The sequence below is a fragment of the Synchiropus splendidus genome, chromosome 13 (genome assembly GCF_027744825.2).
Source record: "Synchiropus splendidus isolate RoL2022-P1 chromosome 13, RoL_Sspl_1.0, whole genome shotgun sequence".
NCBI classification, from domain to species: Eukaryota; Metazoa; Chordata; class Actinopteri; order Syngnathiformes; family Callionymidae; genus Synchiropus; species Synchiropus splendidus.
Genome location: NC_071346.1, coordinates 17,541,419 through 17,559,742, shown reverse-complemented (window position 1 = coordinate 17,559,742; position 18,324 = coordinate 17,541,419). Strand labels below are relative to the sequence as shown.

General features: G+C 40.9%; 1 protein-coding gene across 2 annotated transcripts; it reads left to right on the top strand.

The window, feature by feature from the left end:
• Positions 1–3,100: 3,100 nt before the first annotated feature.
• paxip1 (PAX interacting (with transcription-activation domain) protein 1) lies at positions 3,101–16,422 on the top strand. 2 transcript variants are annotated; one of them, XM_053884254.1, is made up of 23 exons: positions 3,126–3,364; positions 4,316–4,450; positions 5,256–5,299; positions 5,375–5,438; positions 5,527–5,637; positions 6,120–6,195; positions 6,454–6,957; positions 7,992–8,089; positions 8,188–9,055; positions 9,282–9,376; positions 9,506–9,601; positions 9,687–9,824; positions 10,938–11,059; positions 11,295–11,479; positions 11,697–11,740; positions 11,967–12,034; positions 12,578–12,680; positions 13,458–13,626; positions 14,164–14,264; positions 14,930–15,064; positions 15,236–15,311; positions 15,374–15,438; positions 15,987–16,422. In XM_053884254.1, the coding sequence occupies exons 1-23, from the start codon at positions 3,284–3,286 to the stop codon at positions 15,996–15,998; spliced, it is 3,390 nt and encodes a 1,129-aa protein (XP_053740229.1). In that variant the 5' UTR covers positions 3,126–3,283; the 3' UTR covers positions 15,999–16,422. The 2 variants fall into 2 exon arrangements, with proteins under 2 accessions (XP_053740231.1, XP_053740229.1); XM_053884256.1 differs by lacking the exons at positions 12,578–12,680; positions 13,458–13,626; positions 14,164–14,264; ... (2 more) ...; positions 15,374–15,438; positions 15,987–16,422 and adding an exon at positions 12,148–12,571 and having other exon boundaries at positions 3,101–3,364.
• The last annotated feature ends 1,902 nt before the right edge of the window (positions 16,423–18,324 follow it).

The following is an 18,324-nucleotide window of genomic DNA, read 5'->3' as shown; positions in this document are numbered from 1 at the left end:
TGATGATGCCGTATCTGCCGCGTCAGGGAGGAGAACCCCGGTGCCACTGGCAGTGGTGGACAATCCTGGAATGAGGTGGTTTCCAGACCTGGCCAGACTAGCGACTCTGGATGTTCTTGGTCAGCTGGTCACAGCTGGAGGCTGTTTTGAGCCCGTCCGGTGCTGACGTCTACTCAAGGTTTGGATGTTAATAGGTTGAAATTGCTTGACATGGAATTGCCAGATACAGTTGTTTCAATACTAACTAGAGCTTACACCACTAGGTGACACGTCTTTTTGAACTGGTGTGAGTCTAAAGGCCTCACGCAGGTTATTTGTCCTCTTTCTGGCATTCTTTCCTTTCTCCAGGAGCTGCTGGATAAAGGACAGCCAGCTTCTACACTTGAGCATACCTGTCTGTCGAAGATAAGGGGGTTATAGGTAGTGGCACTGACTGAGCCACTGACCCTGTCAACATATCCATAAGATATGCCCTGGCAAAAGTAGAGGACAAAGACCAGGATGCCGCCAGGCAGATGTCCCCCTTTGCTCTGGAAGTGCCATCCCATTCGAATGGCCACCCTAACTCTCAAACAACCTGTCCGAACGACGGAATGCTTTCGTGCAGTCTACGTAACAAGCCAGTGCCGGGGCATAGCAGATCTGGGCACGGTAACAGGACAGCTTTCAGATCCTGATGAGCAGGTGGATCTCAGATACACTACCCTAGACCTGAAAGAGGAAGTGATCACCTAAGGTCTGAACGCAGGGTTCGGTCATAGGGTAACAGAATCTCTGTCAGGGCCCAACGACATACAGTCTGCACACCTAGCGATCTACTGATTCAGACGCCAACGGTCAAGAATAGGTCTCAGACCACCTGACTTTTTTGGAATGAGTAGAGAGTAGAACCCGTCCCGCTCCTCGTCTTGACTACTGGGGGCACTGTCTATTTTCCCAGGAGGGCAGAGACTTCTAAGCCGTGCTTTACGGCCACGTTATACGTGGTGGGACAGCAGGCCCTGTTGTACACTCATTTACAAAGTTTCGCATCAGAAAGACTTCAAGCAGACGGCCACAGTTTGCTGACAGTGGCACAAGAAACATGTCAGAGTACAATCACACAGCTGCACCAGTGCGTCCCGTCATTAACATGTTAAAAGTGAACAAAATAAATATCTCAAAGGTTTGCACTCACCAAGCGCTAAGCCTGCGGAAGCCACTGGACGAACTTTCTCTGCCTGCTTATCTCGCCGGTGTGGCTGTAGATATGCAGGGGCGAACAGAACAGCGCGATACGCGCTGGAATCTCACCAATGAAATCTGTGTTTTCATTGCCCTGAAGCTAGTTTGCCAATAAAATCCATATATGTTTAAGCCACAGACTTCCGAGACAGAGAAAAGAATAGCGGTTAGTCCAGAAATGACGGTATGAGTATCCAATCACATGACGCGTACAAGTCATGTTCAACGTGAGGCCAGCTAGATGGCCTCACTGTCCCCAACTCGTGATTTGATTGGCTATATATATATATATATATAAGTCATTAAGGGCAAAGAACTTCAAGCAACTTTCACAAACATTTATCCTTTCTCAAACAGATTGATAAGGCTCATGAATCCGTCTGTTGTGAGACTGAATTTTGGCCACTTGAGGCCACCGTATTCTGTGACTGCTTGTCATGGAACGCTGAACCTGTGTGGATCAGGGTAAAATGAACAAGGAACAGGTTTCTTTCACTGACTACACAGTTAATTTCCTCACCTGCCTGGTGTGTAGTCTCTGTCTATTGTAGTCTGAAACCTGCACTACAACTATTCTCTCTTCTTTGTGGATTAATTTGTGTTGCGCTGTTCGCACCAATCAGACAGAATGTGACTGATATAATTCTTTGCACTAGTAGTCTTCAAAAACAAGGCAGAGTTCAGCAGAGACGGGTACACTCATTTTAATAACAAAAACAAAAATGGATAATAAAGGAAAATGGGTAATTATTTACCATCTAATTAGACACAACAACACTCATTGTGTCGTACATACGCCAATGAAATAGTTCCGAAGGGAACAGCGGCCACACGTGGTGGGGAACAGTGATAGTTACACTAACATGAGTCTCAGTCACAGTCACAGGGTGGGAGAAATGGAAGGCTTGGTCGGGGTATGCACTGTCCCAGTGCCAGTGTATTTTTTATTTATGTTATTCCACACAAAAAGTGATGAAGTCTTCTTATTATTGGTAATAATAATAATAATAATAATAATAATAATAATAATAATAATAATACTAATAATTATTATTATTGTTATTATTATTATTATTATCATTGTTATTATTGTTATATAACAACAACAACAATAATAATAAGAATAATTCAAGGCAAAAAAATACAAACCAACAAGCACAGACTAATGCCATTCCTACAGAAATGCTGGTCACAACGCACCCCGTAACAAATTTAAGATAGTGTACAGGGAAGGACTACCTGTCGGTCTATTATATACTATTATTATTGTTATCACAATAATAATTACAAAAAAGAGGAAGTAACTCTAACTGTATTTTTGCTTGATCAAATCTGCGCTCTGATTAAATTATTATCGGTGTTCGGACTGTGACGCATTTGACAACAGTCCCAAACACAATTTACCGACAACAAATCTCGGTGTGATTCCATTTTTTGCTTCAGCCAAGGATCCGCTAGTGGTTTCTCAAAGAAATGCCATTAAAAAGTTTCCAAAAAATAACTGTTCTATAGTATTTAGGGATGTCAGGAATCCTTTTGCTACTTTTCTTTGTTTCCTATGCCCCAACTATGTTCTTTGTGTAAATGTTTCTTTGTGAATGCTAAATCATATGAATAACTGTCTTAGAATGATTATGAATATGATCTAACAACTTTTCTTACGGTACGTCTCTAAATACGTCACAGGAAGTACAAAACCTTCCCAGCACTGTGGAACTGTACCAAATGACCCGGAATCACGAGAACGGGGGACTCCATGTCTTTGACAGATGTTTTATTCAATATCACACTGTTTTGCCTCTTTAACTTCTGCCGTAATAGCTGTCGGACCCTTCCATATCACATTTTAGGGACTGAATGGGTGAGGTGGGTTCGCTGACTACGGACTTCAATCAACTAAGAGTTCATCGACCTCCCCCCAATATCTGTTGGAATGCTCTGATCCGAAGCGCGCACAGAGATTTGGCGCTTTGAGTATCTCCGGGTCTGTAATCTACAGCACTAAGCCATTCGTTATATTGCATTTTAGTAAACACGCAGTTCATATTCATGGACAATCATGCCTGAGGAAGAAAACAAGCAAATCGACGAACTTTTTAAAGATGTCAAATTTTACATTGTTGGCGACATTGACCCAAAGGTGAGGCTGTGGACGTTTGCTTGTGGTAGCTAGGCTGTAGCTCACTGTGCCGCTAGCTGTGTTGATTTAAGTGGGGTTCTTGTATGGAAGCTAACTAGCGAGCTAGCTAGCTCTCCGCTGTGTTAGTTTACTCTCTTGTCGAACGCAAATCATCTCTTTTAACCCCTTGCACAGTCTTATTTGCGAACATAGCTGTTCACTTAAACATGCTTTTCATCAAAACCTGTAGCATAGCGAAAGGGTGCTTCAGTTTTGTCGGTGTTAGCATTGTCATTGGGTCATGTTTTGTGCGCCAGTAGCGCAGCATGTGTTTATCTGTGTGATTGTACAATAGCGTTCAACACACAACATATGCCTCGTCGGCGTTATCCTTTCCAATAGTCACTTGTGTCATAACTGTCGCTGTCTTCCGTAAGATTGCTGACAATAGTGGCACATTAATCTCGGGGACCTGTAGCCTCGCGCTGACCCTCATATACGTGTCGGGATGCCCTTTAGCCTCTAGTTTAGTTTCTCAACAGTGATCTGCACAATGTGTCAGTGAAAGAGAAATAAACCTGGTGCGTTCAGTAACATGCCCGTTGTCTGTTCTTTAAATGATCTATAATAAGTCATGTGAATTGTTATTTACCTGTGCAGATATATATTGGAGCCTGGATGGTTGCATGATTAGCACTGCACAGTCCGTCATACTGTGCACCTTTACGAATCACAGTGACGAACGAATGTGAGGCGCAGCAGTGTATCGGATTGTGTGATGTCTATGGTGTCGGCACTCTCCGGGCCCATTATTTTCTTAAATGGTTAAGCAATACAGCAGTCAGGCACTGTGCCAGACTTCCACTCAACACACAAAAGATTCGTAATTCATGGCAAAAGGGACATTCATTGGTAATCTGATATTTTAAAGTCCCTTTGTCACCGATTTATTTATTTTTGGTCATTTTACAGGTGGTGCAACTTCTGAAAGCAGGAAAGGCCAAGGAGGTGTCTTACAATGCTCTTGCCACCCACATAATTGCAGAGGATGGGGACAACCCAGAGGTGGGCGAATCTCGAGAGGTCTTTGATCTCCCCGTGGTCAAGGTGAGAGTACCATCTTGTGTTTGTGATTTGTTTGTCGATATTTAGATTGTACTTATCCCAATGACCTGCAACCCTGTACGGGACTAAGGGGTGGTAAACTGAAGAATAGTGAATAGTGTCATTATTATAATGTCATGAAGTGGTGTGACCAGATTGATCGACTGGCCAACGCATCAGTATTGTGATAAATATGGTTATTGTTCCTTTCCCCCACTGGGGGACTAATAATGGAATCAGAATCAGATTTATTCCTATGGTCAGTAGGGATCCCACCAACTAGAAAAACTAGAAAACGTGCAGTCAAAAACATTATAATAGTAATTATCATAATAAAATAAAAAAAAAAAAATACAACTAATAAATAAATAACCTGCATACAACAGAGACTGATCACAGTTTCAACAGTATCTCACTGGTTTGGTAATAAAGGAGGCTGGTTGAAATGTTCAGTCATTAATATTCCCTCACTTTATTTTTCAAGATTAATGTGAAAATTTCTACCTGTTTATTTGGTCGCTTCATTTTAATGCCATACAGTTTTATTGATTACATGTATTTTGTATTTCTATTGTGTTTGACTCTCAAATGTATTGGCAGTGTTGGCAATGACAGTGTCAGTCAAAGCATCGATCATTCTAAAAAATGTGACCGTGTTTTTTAAATCATGAACATTGATTTGACTTTTGCATCAAATAGTCCTTTATTATTGACTCTGGTTTGCCTGAGGCGCTGTTTCTTCCTTCTTACGTGGTATTGTGATTTATCTTTATGCAGCCTTCTCAAAGCATTTCTGCTCATTTTACAGCCATCCTGGGTGATTCTCTCTGTGCGCTGTGGAGACCTGTTACCGTATCCTACTGTTTGTGAAATGTATAGTGGGGGTGATGTTTTCTGAGATGTTTTCCATGACCAGCCACTTTTCAGAGTCACTGGATTCTCTCCGGAGTCGGGACAGATATTCTTTGGTGTAACCGTTTGTCTACCTAGAGTAAGTTTGTGAGTTTTTTATTAGAAGTTCAGACATTGTAATTGCAAGCCCTAATGCATTTGTCTATGCTGGTTGTTTTTCTTTGCAGCTTCCAGAAGATCTCAACTCTCTGTGGGCCTTTGTCACATTTTATGGAGGCGAATGTCAACTTAACCTAAACAAAAAAGTCACACACTTGGTGGTGAAGGAACCAAAGGGGGTAAGTTAATAGCTATTGTTATTTATTATTATTATCATTATTTATTAGATTATGTTATTTTAGTGCTATGTTCCTTTCATAAATGAGTTTGATAATGATTGATCATGATTCATGGTATATTGTTAATCGCTAATTTAGTATTTTTCATGTATTTTAAGGAACCACTTTAGAAAACATTTTAAAAGATAGTCCCAGTATGCAGATTTTGATGAGGGTGGTAAATAAATGTCTTCATCAAAATCTGCAGATAATGACCATGTAGTTTCATGTTTATTTTTTTTTTTGTGGTTTGAATTGAGTTTAATAATTGAATAATTTCAAATGCCTCTTGAGAACATGTGTGAGATTCGAACAAAAATATAATCATAATTTTCTTTTTCCAGTTATTTTAGCATAAATAAACATTTGTGTCATCACTTCAAAATGGATCATTCAGGTCATATTGTCAAACATTTCCTTGAGTACTGTGATGTTTTCTTCAGGCCAAGTTTGAGTGTGCACTCAAGCACACCAACATAAAGATTGTTACTCCAGACTGGATCACAGATTCTGTTAAAGGTAAATGTAGTCATAGAATCCTTTCTCTTTCTTTATATATATATATCTATATCTATATATAGATATATATAGATATACGTGTGTGTGTGTGTGTGTTTTAACCTCATGGTAACAGTTACTGTCTACATTCAGGTACATAATTCAACTCTTTGTCAGCCAAACAAAAAGTGTTATTTATTTTTTTTAATGCGATATAGTTGAATTTAATTGTTGGTGATCATTTATGGGTTACTTCTCACTGTTTATTTATTTAAATAGATAAATGTCGGAAGGATGAGGCACTCTATCATCCCAGACTCACTTATTTGGAACCCGATGAAGAAGAGGAGAGTGAAGCAGATTCATTTGACCAACACTCAAATGGCAGCTACAGTCCTCGTCGTTCCAGACGATCCAGTGGAGGCTCTTCTGGTGAGGAGTCAAGTCCTCGAAGAAGACCAGGCCCCAAAAAGTTCAACTCAATCTCCACATCGCATCGAAAGCAGGAGCAGCGTAGTGAGCGAATGTTCGATGACTCTGATGATGACTCCCTCACTGAAAAAGAGGGTACCAATCTCAACTGGACACCAGCAGAAGTCACATCAACTCCCCAAGTTTCATTAGGCACAGCCAAACGACGAAGTGGACCCCCTGGGAGCAAAGATATGTCTTCTGCAGGCACCGGGCTGATAAACCTGTGTTCCACTGTTTCTCCTGTTCCAGGCAGTGGGGGAGTCATAACAGCAGAGCCCCGCGCTGCTGCCCTTGGTCACCCACAGCAAGGTCAGTTGGCACTGATATTGAACACAGATACAGATGAAGTACATCTGGTATAGTTTCAATGAATCTGTTATCATGCTCTCTTGTGCTTACATGGATTGTTGGACAATTTTGTCTTTGTTCCAGTTGTAAATGTATTATTCACCAGTCTAATAATCAAATGGCATGATATTGATGCGATTGGATAGCGGTCCGTCACAATACAATTTTGAGTTCTTTAGTGTACCCTGCGATGGATTATGCCGTGCTCTCATATACCAGTGGCAAAATCGTTCACATTGAGTGACAAAAAATGTGATAGGAAATGCACCATGCATTGAAATGAATTAATGTATTATGGTACAAAATATTCTAGCAATTTCTTATATCAGAATTGTTGAAAAATTCAGGGAAAAATGAAAATACCATAGAACAAATGACACCGAAACTGAATGGATTTAAAGATATGGAACTGGATATGACGAGTGTGACAAGTCTGCTCCCTGAATGACATGTATCGTCATTGTAATGGTATTGTTGATAGACTCTGACAATCAGACTTTTGTTGATACAAATCTTTATTCATTCATTTCAATAACCGGAGGAATACACTGTTGATGTTTGAAATGGTTTGGAATTGCATTGGAAACCAATATCCAGACGTGTGCTACAGATGGTTTCTGCATCTGCTACCTTTCCTGATGGCTTGACCAGCTTTAAACATGACAGGGTTTTTGTGTGTTGTTTGCGTGCTTTGGTCAGCTGCACGTCAGTCTGTGCTTTAATGAAGAACTTGTTTCAGCTTTAAAACCCGGATCCTGCATCGTTACAATATGTTTGCTGCAGCATGCAGTAGAAGACTGTGGCAGATGAGATCCATAGAGAGGATCGGTTTCCGAAAAGGAATTGGCAGATCACCGCTCTTACAAAATATTAGTGCCGATTGCTGATTAGTTTTATATATAGGTATAACAGTTTATTGATGTAGGTCAATGGATGTGTTAAAGCCTGATCATGGTTATCATGAACTCCCTTTTTATGAGCTCTGTAACTTCCAGGTGGGATTCCTGGGTGGAGCCCTGCTGTCCGAACTCTCCGCAACATTACCAACAATACTGAGGTACAACCAGTGATGCGACCTCCGAATGTAGCCCATGTAAGACCATCATCTTATAGCTCAAAATTAATATCTATGTTTTTAAAACACTAATTTCTTCGGTTCTGGAACATCAAATGCATTTGTTCCTTTCACAGATTATGCAGAATATGACAGCCAATCAAGCAAAGCCATTGGAACTGCAGACAACACATGTGCAGACTCCTCAGAGTACCAATGCTCTTCAATTTAACCAGTCCAAAGTCACAGGGCCTCAGCAGTTACTGCAACAGCAGCAGCAGTCCCACCAAACTGTTCAGCAGCAGCATCAGCCATTGTCACAGCAACACCAACATCCCCTGCTACACCTCCAACAGCAACAGCATATGCTTCAACTACGTCATCAACATCAGCCAACGCAGTCTGTGCCGCAGCATGGGTTTTCGCAGCAGCAGCAGCAACAGCAGCAGCAACAGCAGCAGTTTCTTCAACAACAACAACAACAAATGCATCAACAGCAGATGTTTTCACAACAACAACAACAGCAGCCACAACAGCAACAGCCGCCGCCACATCAATTTTCTCAGCAGCAACTGCGACCTCAGCAAGTACTACGCCCCGGTCTTCAGCAGCTGCAGCAACAGCAAGCATTGCAGCAACAAATCCAGCAGATTCAACAGCAGCAACGAATGCAGATCTTGCAGCAGCAACAGCAACAGCATCACCATTATCTTCAACAACAAAATCAGCAGCTCCACCAGCAACAGCTGCAGCAGCAACAACAACAACAGCAGCAGCAACAACAACAACAGCAGCAGCAACAACAACAACAGCATCAGCAGCAGCAACAACAACAACAGCAACAACAACAACAACAGCACTTTGTGCAACAGTTGCAGCAGCAACAACAGGTGCTGCAGCAGCTTCAGAACCAACAGACTATACAACAGCAGACACAGCACACAAACCTGCTGCCACAGCCCACTCAGCTCTCACAGCTGTTTGGACATGATCCTGGTCAAGAAAGTGAGTACTATTGGGTAGGGTGGAAAGCAAGGTTAAGGTGTGCCTATTTTGGATCAGTGGCCATTCCTCTGCTGAAATCAATTTTCTAACAATGTATCTTTAAATGGTCACATGCAGCACTTACATGTGGAATTTGTCATTTGTGAACAAAAGACCTGCATGAGAAGATTGAGAGCTCCTGCTGCCCATCTTTCTGAACTGTTCTTTCTTGCATTCATGTCCGTAGTTCCTCATGATGGCTTCCTGCTGGGCTGTGTGTTTGCTATTGCTGACTACCCCGAGCAGATGATTGACAAGCAGTTATTGGCAACTTGGAAACGGGTGAGAAGATATAAGCATGTTTATGTTTACTTATATGTAATTTCAAATGTGAAGTGCTAAAATGGAGTTTGAAGAAAAAATGTCCTGCATTGTGTGCATCAAATTCATTGTTGTGTACTTGTGGGACAGGTCATCCAAGCCTGCGGAGGAGCTGTTGACCCCACCTTGACAAGTAGATGTACACATCTGCTCTGTGAAAGTCAAGTTAGTAGCATGTATTTGCAGGTAAGATTGTGTCTGCAAATGCTGCTTCCACTTCTCAACTACATGATATTGTGTCTTACAAGCGATTATGATCGTCTGTTGTCAGGCCCTGCGTGAGGGAAAACGCTGTGTGACTGCACACTGGTTAAACACTGTTCTGAAGAAGAAAAGAATGATTCCTCCTCATCGGATGCTGCACTTACCCTTTGCCTTTCCTCCAGGAGCTAAACCCTGCTCTCAGCATGTGAGTCCCATACATTTCACACCACACTACATCTGGTTGTCCACTCCTATCTTGCTGGAACATTATTGTATGACACAAACTGTCCATCCAAATGAAAACAATGACAATGTAATATTTAGGGACGTCCCAATACCAGCACATGCTGTAATAAACATACTCCCGACCCAATACGCGGAAGTCCGCCACTGGCAAAAGTTTTTTTTTTTTTTTAAATGGAGATTTGCGTGCCACAGGATCATTCAGTCTGGAAATCAGGTGAAAGGTGATTTCAAACACTATGTGTAGACATGATTTTCAACTACTGTACTGTACCTGGAGCATTACGACATGAACTGCAACTCGCTGCTTTGTGAAACCCTACACCACAGCTGAGCATGCTAGAGTTCTTGACTCCACTTTTTTCCAAGTGAGTTTTAAACGCTGAAGATTGACATTAGTAGTTACACACTGATTTTATTTGATTATCTGTGACTAGTGTTACATTATGGTGCTGCAACGTCCTTCCATTATGGCACTGCCATTATCTCGGAATCGCAGAAACCCCCACAATAAATGAGGGAACACTACATACGTAAACCAGTTGGCAGTACCTGGATTTATATTGATTGTATGGGAAATCTTAAAAGTAAAATCTGTGGCAGTGGTGTCACGTTGGTTCAGGGAAGGGCTGAAAAAAGAAAAAAAACCATTGTTTAAAATGGTTGTTATTGTATTAGTAATAACTTGTGTCAGTACTCGTACTCAGTCAGCACAAAAAAGCAAGGACATTTTTGACAAACATCATTTTGAGGGTTAAAACTACAAAATAGCTAGGTTATTATAATTGGCTTTTAGTTTGGTTTAGAGTAAAAGTTAAGTTTAGCCATTTGTTTTAGATGGTTTAGGGTGAGAGGCTGGGGATAGAGTTATGTCAATGACAGTCCTCACTAAGATAGGAAGACCAACGTGCATGTGTTCATGCGTGCTCCTTTGATTGCTATCACATTGTAAGTGTTATAATAATAATGTTTGATTGTTGAACGCTGGCTGTACAGGATGTAGTCGTCAAAACCAAGGATGACTTGATGATTTGCCATTGTGCCTCACTCTATATATCTCGTTGGTTTTTCTCAGATTATGTCAGTGACTGGTTTCGTGGATGCTGATAGAGATGACCTGAAGTTGATGGCCTATTTAGCTGGTGCCAGGTACACAGGGTACTTGTGCCGCAGCAACACTGTCCTCATCTGTAAAGAGTAAGACTGGGCTTCTGTTACATCTCTCAATGTCAGGTGCACAATTGCATGTTGGATCCTAGATGACGATTGCATGGTTGTGGACTGGGCAATTTTTCTGACTGATGAAACTTGTTGTTTTGTATTATTTAATATTTAAAATATTGTAGACCACAGTCACACTCAGACACTGTGTGGCATCGTAATCATCGTACAGTGCTGCTAAATCCTGTGTTAATCTGATATTACTCTGCAGACCAAATGGACTCAAGTATGAAAAGGCGAGGGAATGGAAGATCCCTTGTGTCAATGCTCAGTGGCTCTGTGACATTTTATTGGGCAATTTTGAAGCTCTCCGTCAGATTCAACACAGCAGATACTCCATTTACACTCTCCCAGAACCACTGGTGCCTAATCCACATCTGGTCCAGAATCTGCTAGGTATGTTGTCATCTAGGAAGATAATTTCTTTGATAATCCTGATATTCTCTACATTATTGTTTATTAATTGCTAATATTTTTCCACTTCTTTCATTGTTAGTTACATACATTCAGTTATTATATTATATTATTATATATTATTATTATTATATATTATTATATTAGCAATTTTTTTTTGAAAACGTCATTTTTTTGAATAATTGTGTTTTCTTCACAGCTGCTTGGCGAATACCCATCAAAGTGTCCTCTGAATCTCTTGCTGTGAGTATGTCTGCTCCATCATGCCATGTATGTATGTATGTCTATTAAACATTACTATAAGTCTTTGACTTCAATAAAGGTTTAAATGGTGCAGAAAAAATGTAATTTTTTATAAATATTAAAAATATTTTTTTAATATTTTGTTTTCCTCCTTTACTTGTTCAGTGAATGAGAACTCTGAGCAACATTTAAAATTGAATTGAAATATATCACTGTTGTTTTTTAGACTCTGCAGCTCCTGCAAAAACAGAAGCTGAGTGACTCTACTAACCAACCAGCCAACAAGAAGCCCAGGTGAGTTGTGCAATGGAAAATCACTCTAGGCACAGGAGGGCACATATGAAATTACTGTACATTCAAATGTACCACTAGATAGTCGGGAGATAATCTCTGCCGGTCATGTTTAGAGCCAGAAGTGGACTGCTAGCGGATCATCTCCAAAGACTGTTAACTAACTCCTGATGATGAGGAGGAGGAGGAGAGAAGAGGAGGGAACGTCTACCAACCATATGCGAGAACCACACTGAGACAAATGAACACTGCAATAGTGGGAGGAGAATTGTGGAACTCACTGACAAGTGGAAATGGAAAAAGCTAAGCAGCCATCAGGGTTTTCAAGGAAATGTATCTGAACCAATGTAACATCATGCAAAAAAAAGTAGGTCAGATAAATGTCAAATGTAGTTGGCTAGTGTTGGAGGAGATTGAAATTAACATCAACTCATAAGTGTATTTGTGCCATGACAGTGATTTAATGAGGCAGGAAGTCATTGTGTGAGGACCTAGTTACAAAGGTGGGTCCAGTTGGATTCCTCAGGTTGATATAATTTTTTGCAGATTGGAAGATATGCAGTCTCCTGGCATGAAACTTCCTCCAGAGTCAACGCCTCAAGTAATCTTTACCGGGTTTGAACCCGCACATGTTGAACAGTACACCAAGGTAGGAGATCGTATTTGAAGATCCACCCTGTTTACTTCTTAGGTCTGTACTTGGTGGAATTCACTTTGGTCCTTGTGCAACTGTGTCAAGAATGGCTTATAGTTCCACTAAGCGTGTCACTGCTGTTTACCATAATGTGAATTGCTGTAAATTAGTGCTTAGCTCACTTCAATTCTCCCTGTGAGATAGATGAAGACATTTTAGCTATTGCTGTCACATTTTATTACATCATGAGATACAGGTTACCTGTTTTTCTAATGCACCTCAAAGTATCAGTACTTTTTCTAATGCAGCTCAAAGTATTTTTAGTTAGTAATTTGAATTTTCTTAATTACATGAGAACATAACTGAAATCAAACAGCTAGTACTTTCTTATTTTAGTGGTGATGTAGAATAGTGATTGTTCGTTGTTGTTTTTTTTTTATTTCAAAATGGCATTCAGTTTGCTTCCAATTTCCAATTGCATCCTGATGGACTACAGACATCTGCATGCTCCAACACTTTTACTTTTTTATAAAACAAAAGGGTTTATGTTCACTTCAGTTCAGAATCAGTGACATACTCGACGTAATCTACGTATACTCAAATGAAGGATCCCAGTTTGGTTTGTCTTTAAAAAAACAAACATACAAGTAAATTAAAAAAGGACATATTATTCAATAAAAATGTGTGTGTGTACGAGGGAGTGAGCTGTGTGTTACGTTATGATGTACTGTATAGGGTCAAATAAACCCTGACGAATTGAAGTGGTGATAAACTGGAATTGCTCTTCTCTAGAGGGTGCATGCTTTAGGTGGAGAAGTGGCAGAAGGAGGACAGAAAGCCACACACCTTATTGCCAGTAAAGTGACCCGCACTGTAAAATTCCTGACTGCAATGTCTGTGGTCAAACACATTGTGACTCCCGAGTGGCTGGAGGAAAGTTGGAAGAGCCAGAAGTTTGTTGGTGAGTGCTGATTCCTTGTCTCACGGAGTCCATCCTGTTAATCATTGGAGTGTCCAAGTCTCCACCATCGCTCTGTGCTCTCTCTTCTTTCATGTATTGAACTTGGTAGATGTTGGTTGATGAATGAAACTCGCACCCCGCTGTCGCAAAGGTTTCCTGACCTGAGGCTGTTGTCATTGTAGTCCACATATTTATCTGTTCAATGGTAATGAGACTTATTTAATGTATTTATCACTCGGTGTGAAACCTGTGGACCAACCCCAATAAGGGAACAGTGTCTGATTCGTCTTCTTCTTTGCAAAAGGTATATTTTGAAGGAAGACTGAGATCAATACTTTTGCATTGATCACTATTTTAAACAATAGAGGTATTTAAACAACACCACCCTGTTGCAAAGATTTGTTGGGTTGTAGCGTTATCAAAATTACTTTTTGGCTCCTGTTATTTGCTGTATAAGACAGTGAATATTTCCAGGGTTATCAATGGTCAGGATATTGCAAATAATCACAGGAGACACTGATATGTTTTTTATTCCAGATGAACAGAGCTTCTTCTTGAGGGATGCTGAGGCTGAAGTATTGTTTTCCTTCAGTCTTGAAGAATCGCTGAAAAAGGCCCAAAGTTCACCGCTCTTTCAGGTTTGTCATCGTAACAAAAATCCACTGACCTGAAATGTCATATGTTTTGAGAGTTATGCAATGTTTTACCTTCATATAGATTGGAATGTGGATGAATGACATTCCTGCATCATTCAGACACAAACAAAATGAGTGTAATGTCATTGCACTGTGGGGTTGCACTTTTTGGATAGTTATAGCAATTTCATGACTCCTGCGGCAATGCAAAGGCTAAATATTTTAACTCATGCATTCAAATCCATATATAACATCCTAAAACTAAGTGTTCCAATATGAACTATTTTTTTCCTCTTCTTTGGATCTTAACATGCTACTCTTGACATCCATGCAATGCCACCCAAAACAAGTGACTGTAAGGAAAGCTATGTGCATATCTTGAACATTTGTATTTCTTAAAAGCGAAACCTCATTAATAAACATCTGGTCTTCAATAACTTGAGTGAAACTAGTACAGGTATGTCAAAATCGTCCACAAGTGGGCCGCAGTGGGTGCAGGTTTTGGTTAACCCATCAGATGTCAACTGAAACCAGCAGCACCAGACTGTCTGTGTGGCAGCATTCAGCCCCACTGAGGGCTGTTGCCTTCAGTGCACGTCCCATCAGGATGAGGGATTAAAATGACATTTTAATGTCACTGAACTTTTTTTTTTTTTTTTGCCTTACAGGGTAAATATTTCTACCTCACTCCTGGGATCTCACCCAGTATCACCATCCTCAAGTCCATTCTGGAGAGTGCTGGTGGAAAGCTGCTGCCCAAACAACCGTCCTACAGGAAGATCATAGAGCACAAACAGAACAAGGTTTGTGAGAGGCTCAGTGGTCCAGGTCATGATCACCAATGCTGTTTCCTCACTTCGGCGGGTTGTTTACTGTTAACTGACTTTTGAAAAGGAAAAGTTATCATAAAGGTTACTCCCAAATCAACATGCTCATGCTGCCATTGTCAATACGAGCTCTTTTCTCTGTTGCAGGTCCTCCCAGAGATTGTTGTCATTTCCTGTGACAATGATCTGCATCTCTGTCGAGAATACTTCATGAAGGCTATTGGTAAGACAGATGGAAGACATAAGGTTATGGAGAAAGTGTCCTGACTCTTGTCTCCTATCCAGATGTCCACAATGCTGAATTCATCCTGACTGGTGTCCTCACGCAGAGACTTGACTATGTCTCATATCCTTTTCACGCAAATGTCCACTGTTGCCATACTTGGAAAGGTTTTGTTCTTATTCTCCGAGGTTCCTCTGATTTATATGATCAGAACATTTTCTTCTTCACTTCAAAATCTTAGGATTAATTAAGATTAGGACTCACAGTGGTGGTTGATTTCCAAATCTGGTCAATTTCAAGAGCTGATCTGCACATGAATTTAGAGAACCTCCTGTAAACATTTAATTGCACAGATCTTTAAAAGGTGAGGGGCAGAGAGGCCTGTGTGGGATTTCCATAAACACCCCCGTGATATGCTCATTTGAGGGGCGTCTGTGGTAACTGTTTTTTATGGTGGTGTTTAGATTGAACTTCGCTGCTCCAGTGTAAAATCTAGTCAGTCTTAAGACTCTAATCGATACATTTCTGGCTAATATGCTGCAAGCACACATGAATAACTAGCTTGTTTAGGGTAATTAATGTTCCCTATTCTGGAGTGTGACCAAAATATGATTTTTATTCAGTTCAGAAGTGTTGTTCCATTCTCCCGTGTCTTTTCTTAACTGTCTCACATATAAGTTCACATGATGACCCGCTGCTGAGAAGAGTAACTGTAAAGACCAGCCTCCCTGACTTGTCTGGCTTTTCATTTCTGTACATAGGCACAAAGTCATTTTGTAGTTTTGGTAACACATTTGGAAAAAAATAAATTAACATTATTTTTGTGAAATTAATCTTTAAATTATGGATTTTAACATTTTCTTTGGATAAAGTGGAAAGTGTAAAGGCTTCTGCTGCTTCTTTGGAATAAAATTGTTCTATTTATTTGTGGGGTTTGTTGATTCACTCCTTGGGAAGCATGTGTTTTTATTCAGTGAACCAGAAAGCTTTAGACACCACAGCAAAAATAAGCACGTGAGCATAAGTAGCATATGAGCTGTAGGAATGTGCGAGGTCACGCTGACAACTGTGGATTGAAGCTGCTTACCTGAACATCAGTGGAAGAAAGAATGGTGCTGTGAAGCCATGCCCATCTGTCCTTGTTATTCCTTCACTACTTTTCTCTGGAGTATTTCTTGCTGGTTGGTTCTGAGAATTCCTAATAGAGTTAATTTAATTAACAATTAATGAGTGTTCGGGGTACTTACTGGTCTGCTGAGGTTCTGATTGCCTCTGACTGGCAGATAGCCTGCGGTTACTTGGGGGAGTGTCACAGTGCAGGAGAGGAGCTCTGATGCCCTCAAAATTACAGCAGACTGAATTAAATACAAGGTCGTGTGCTACATATCTGGTGTGGGGTGTTGAGGAAAGTAGATGTCACACAAACTTGCAGTTTCTTTCCAACTCCAGCATCTCAACTTTTCAGTGTGCGGTTTGTTGAGGACCAAAAATCCTTCCTTCTGGCCTGCTGTGCTTTACCCCAACACCAGGTTCACTGTCAACACTCGCCTGCTCTGTGGGTGAATTCCTGGTTCCTCTCTTGTTCCACGTTCACTTGTCACACTGTGGCTGGAGTCACGTGACGCACTGGTCCCCTGATCCAGTTCATAACTCACTGCTAAAGGATTTATGATGAATAAGGAGCAACCGGTGGCCTGAGTGTTCCGCTGCGACTGTGAAGCAAATGATGGCTCAATGATCACAGACTAATTACCTCGGCAATTAGAAATGCAAATAAGGAGCCCCATCTTTGATTAAGCATCAGGGCGACTCAGTGTTGTGAGCAGCATGTTGAGACAAGAATCCTTGTAATTAATGTGAAGATGCTTCTTGTGAGGTGGATCTAATTACCAGGCTGCCTCACTCCTCCGGCCTCGGCTGCACCACATCTCCCGGAGTTACAGACTAATTAAGCAGGTGGGCCTGCCTCAATTTACACGTGATCTAATTATCCTGCCAGAGAATTAATTTCTAATCAGGAAACCAATTAGATCATCTGGAGTGAAACCAGGGTATCGACTTCCTTCGCTCTGCCCCAAGCTCCCTGGTGGGCGCTGCCTTCCACCATAGAGACACAGTACAGTCAGATGCGGCTCCACCAGCAACATAACACTTCTCTGTCCATGCACTTTCTGTCCAGCAAAGATGCGGGTTTTTAAATGCTCTGTATGAGTTTTGTTATATTATAAACTGTATGTATGCACTCATTTTATATTGAATAAGAGAGGTTAATTCACGGCTCTGGATCCGAGTCCGGCTCGAACACAGTCCATGTGATTCCTTTTACTGAAATGTAGTGACAGTCGGACCATGACTCCTCACACTCACCAGATGAATTGCGTTGTAGAGTAAAGCACGCTCACACTTCAAATTCACCACAAGCTACAGATCGGTCTCCGTCTACCTTTCAGCGTTGGTCAGCTTGTTGCTGGTGGGACGGATGAGTTCAAGTATGGCATCATTCTCTCTCACCGTGGCCAGGCCGATCTAGTACTCCCCTGTCTTTCTATCCCCCTTTCCGTGTTCACATGGCCCAAATGTTCTTGGGGGAAATTCAGGCATTTATAAGCACCAGTTGACAATATTGGCATATCAGCATACCGTTTTATTGTGGACATTATTCCTCCAGACAGAAGTAACTTACAATAGTGGCGCCGTTAGAAACCTGCAGTAAATAATGAATAATGCTGTTTTCGGACAGGAATACTACATGGCTCCCTGCACCATGAAGGTTGAGTTTTTGCTGCTGTTGGTTCGTCTGTGTTCAGAACAACTTGATAAGTAATTTAGGGATACAGATGAAATTTTTGGGGAACACACAAACATATTTTGAGTGTTTTTATAGTTTATTTATGTCTCTGTTCTGTTTTCAACATATTCTGTGTTTAGTTGACTTTCACTATGTCAAACTATTTTTTATTCTTGTGAACAATAAACTACAAAAAGACCTTTTGAAACACAGAGATTTCACCAC

Coding starts and splice junctions, on each gene's coding strand:
- paxip1 (XM_053884254.1), top strand. CDS start 3,284: ATGCCTGAGGAAGAAAACAAGCAAATCGACGAACTTTTTAAAGATGTC. Junction 6,958..7,991: donor CCTTGGTCACCCACAGCAAG/GTCAGTTGGCAC, acceptor TGTAACTTCCAG/GTGGGATTCCTGGGTGGAGC. Junction 9,825..10,937: donor CTAAACCCTGCTCTCAGCAT/GTGAGTCCCATA, acceptor GGTTTTTCTCAG/ATTATGTCAGTGACTGGTTT.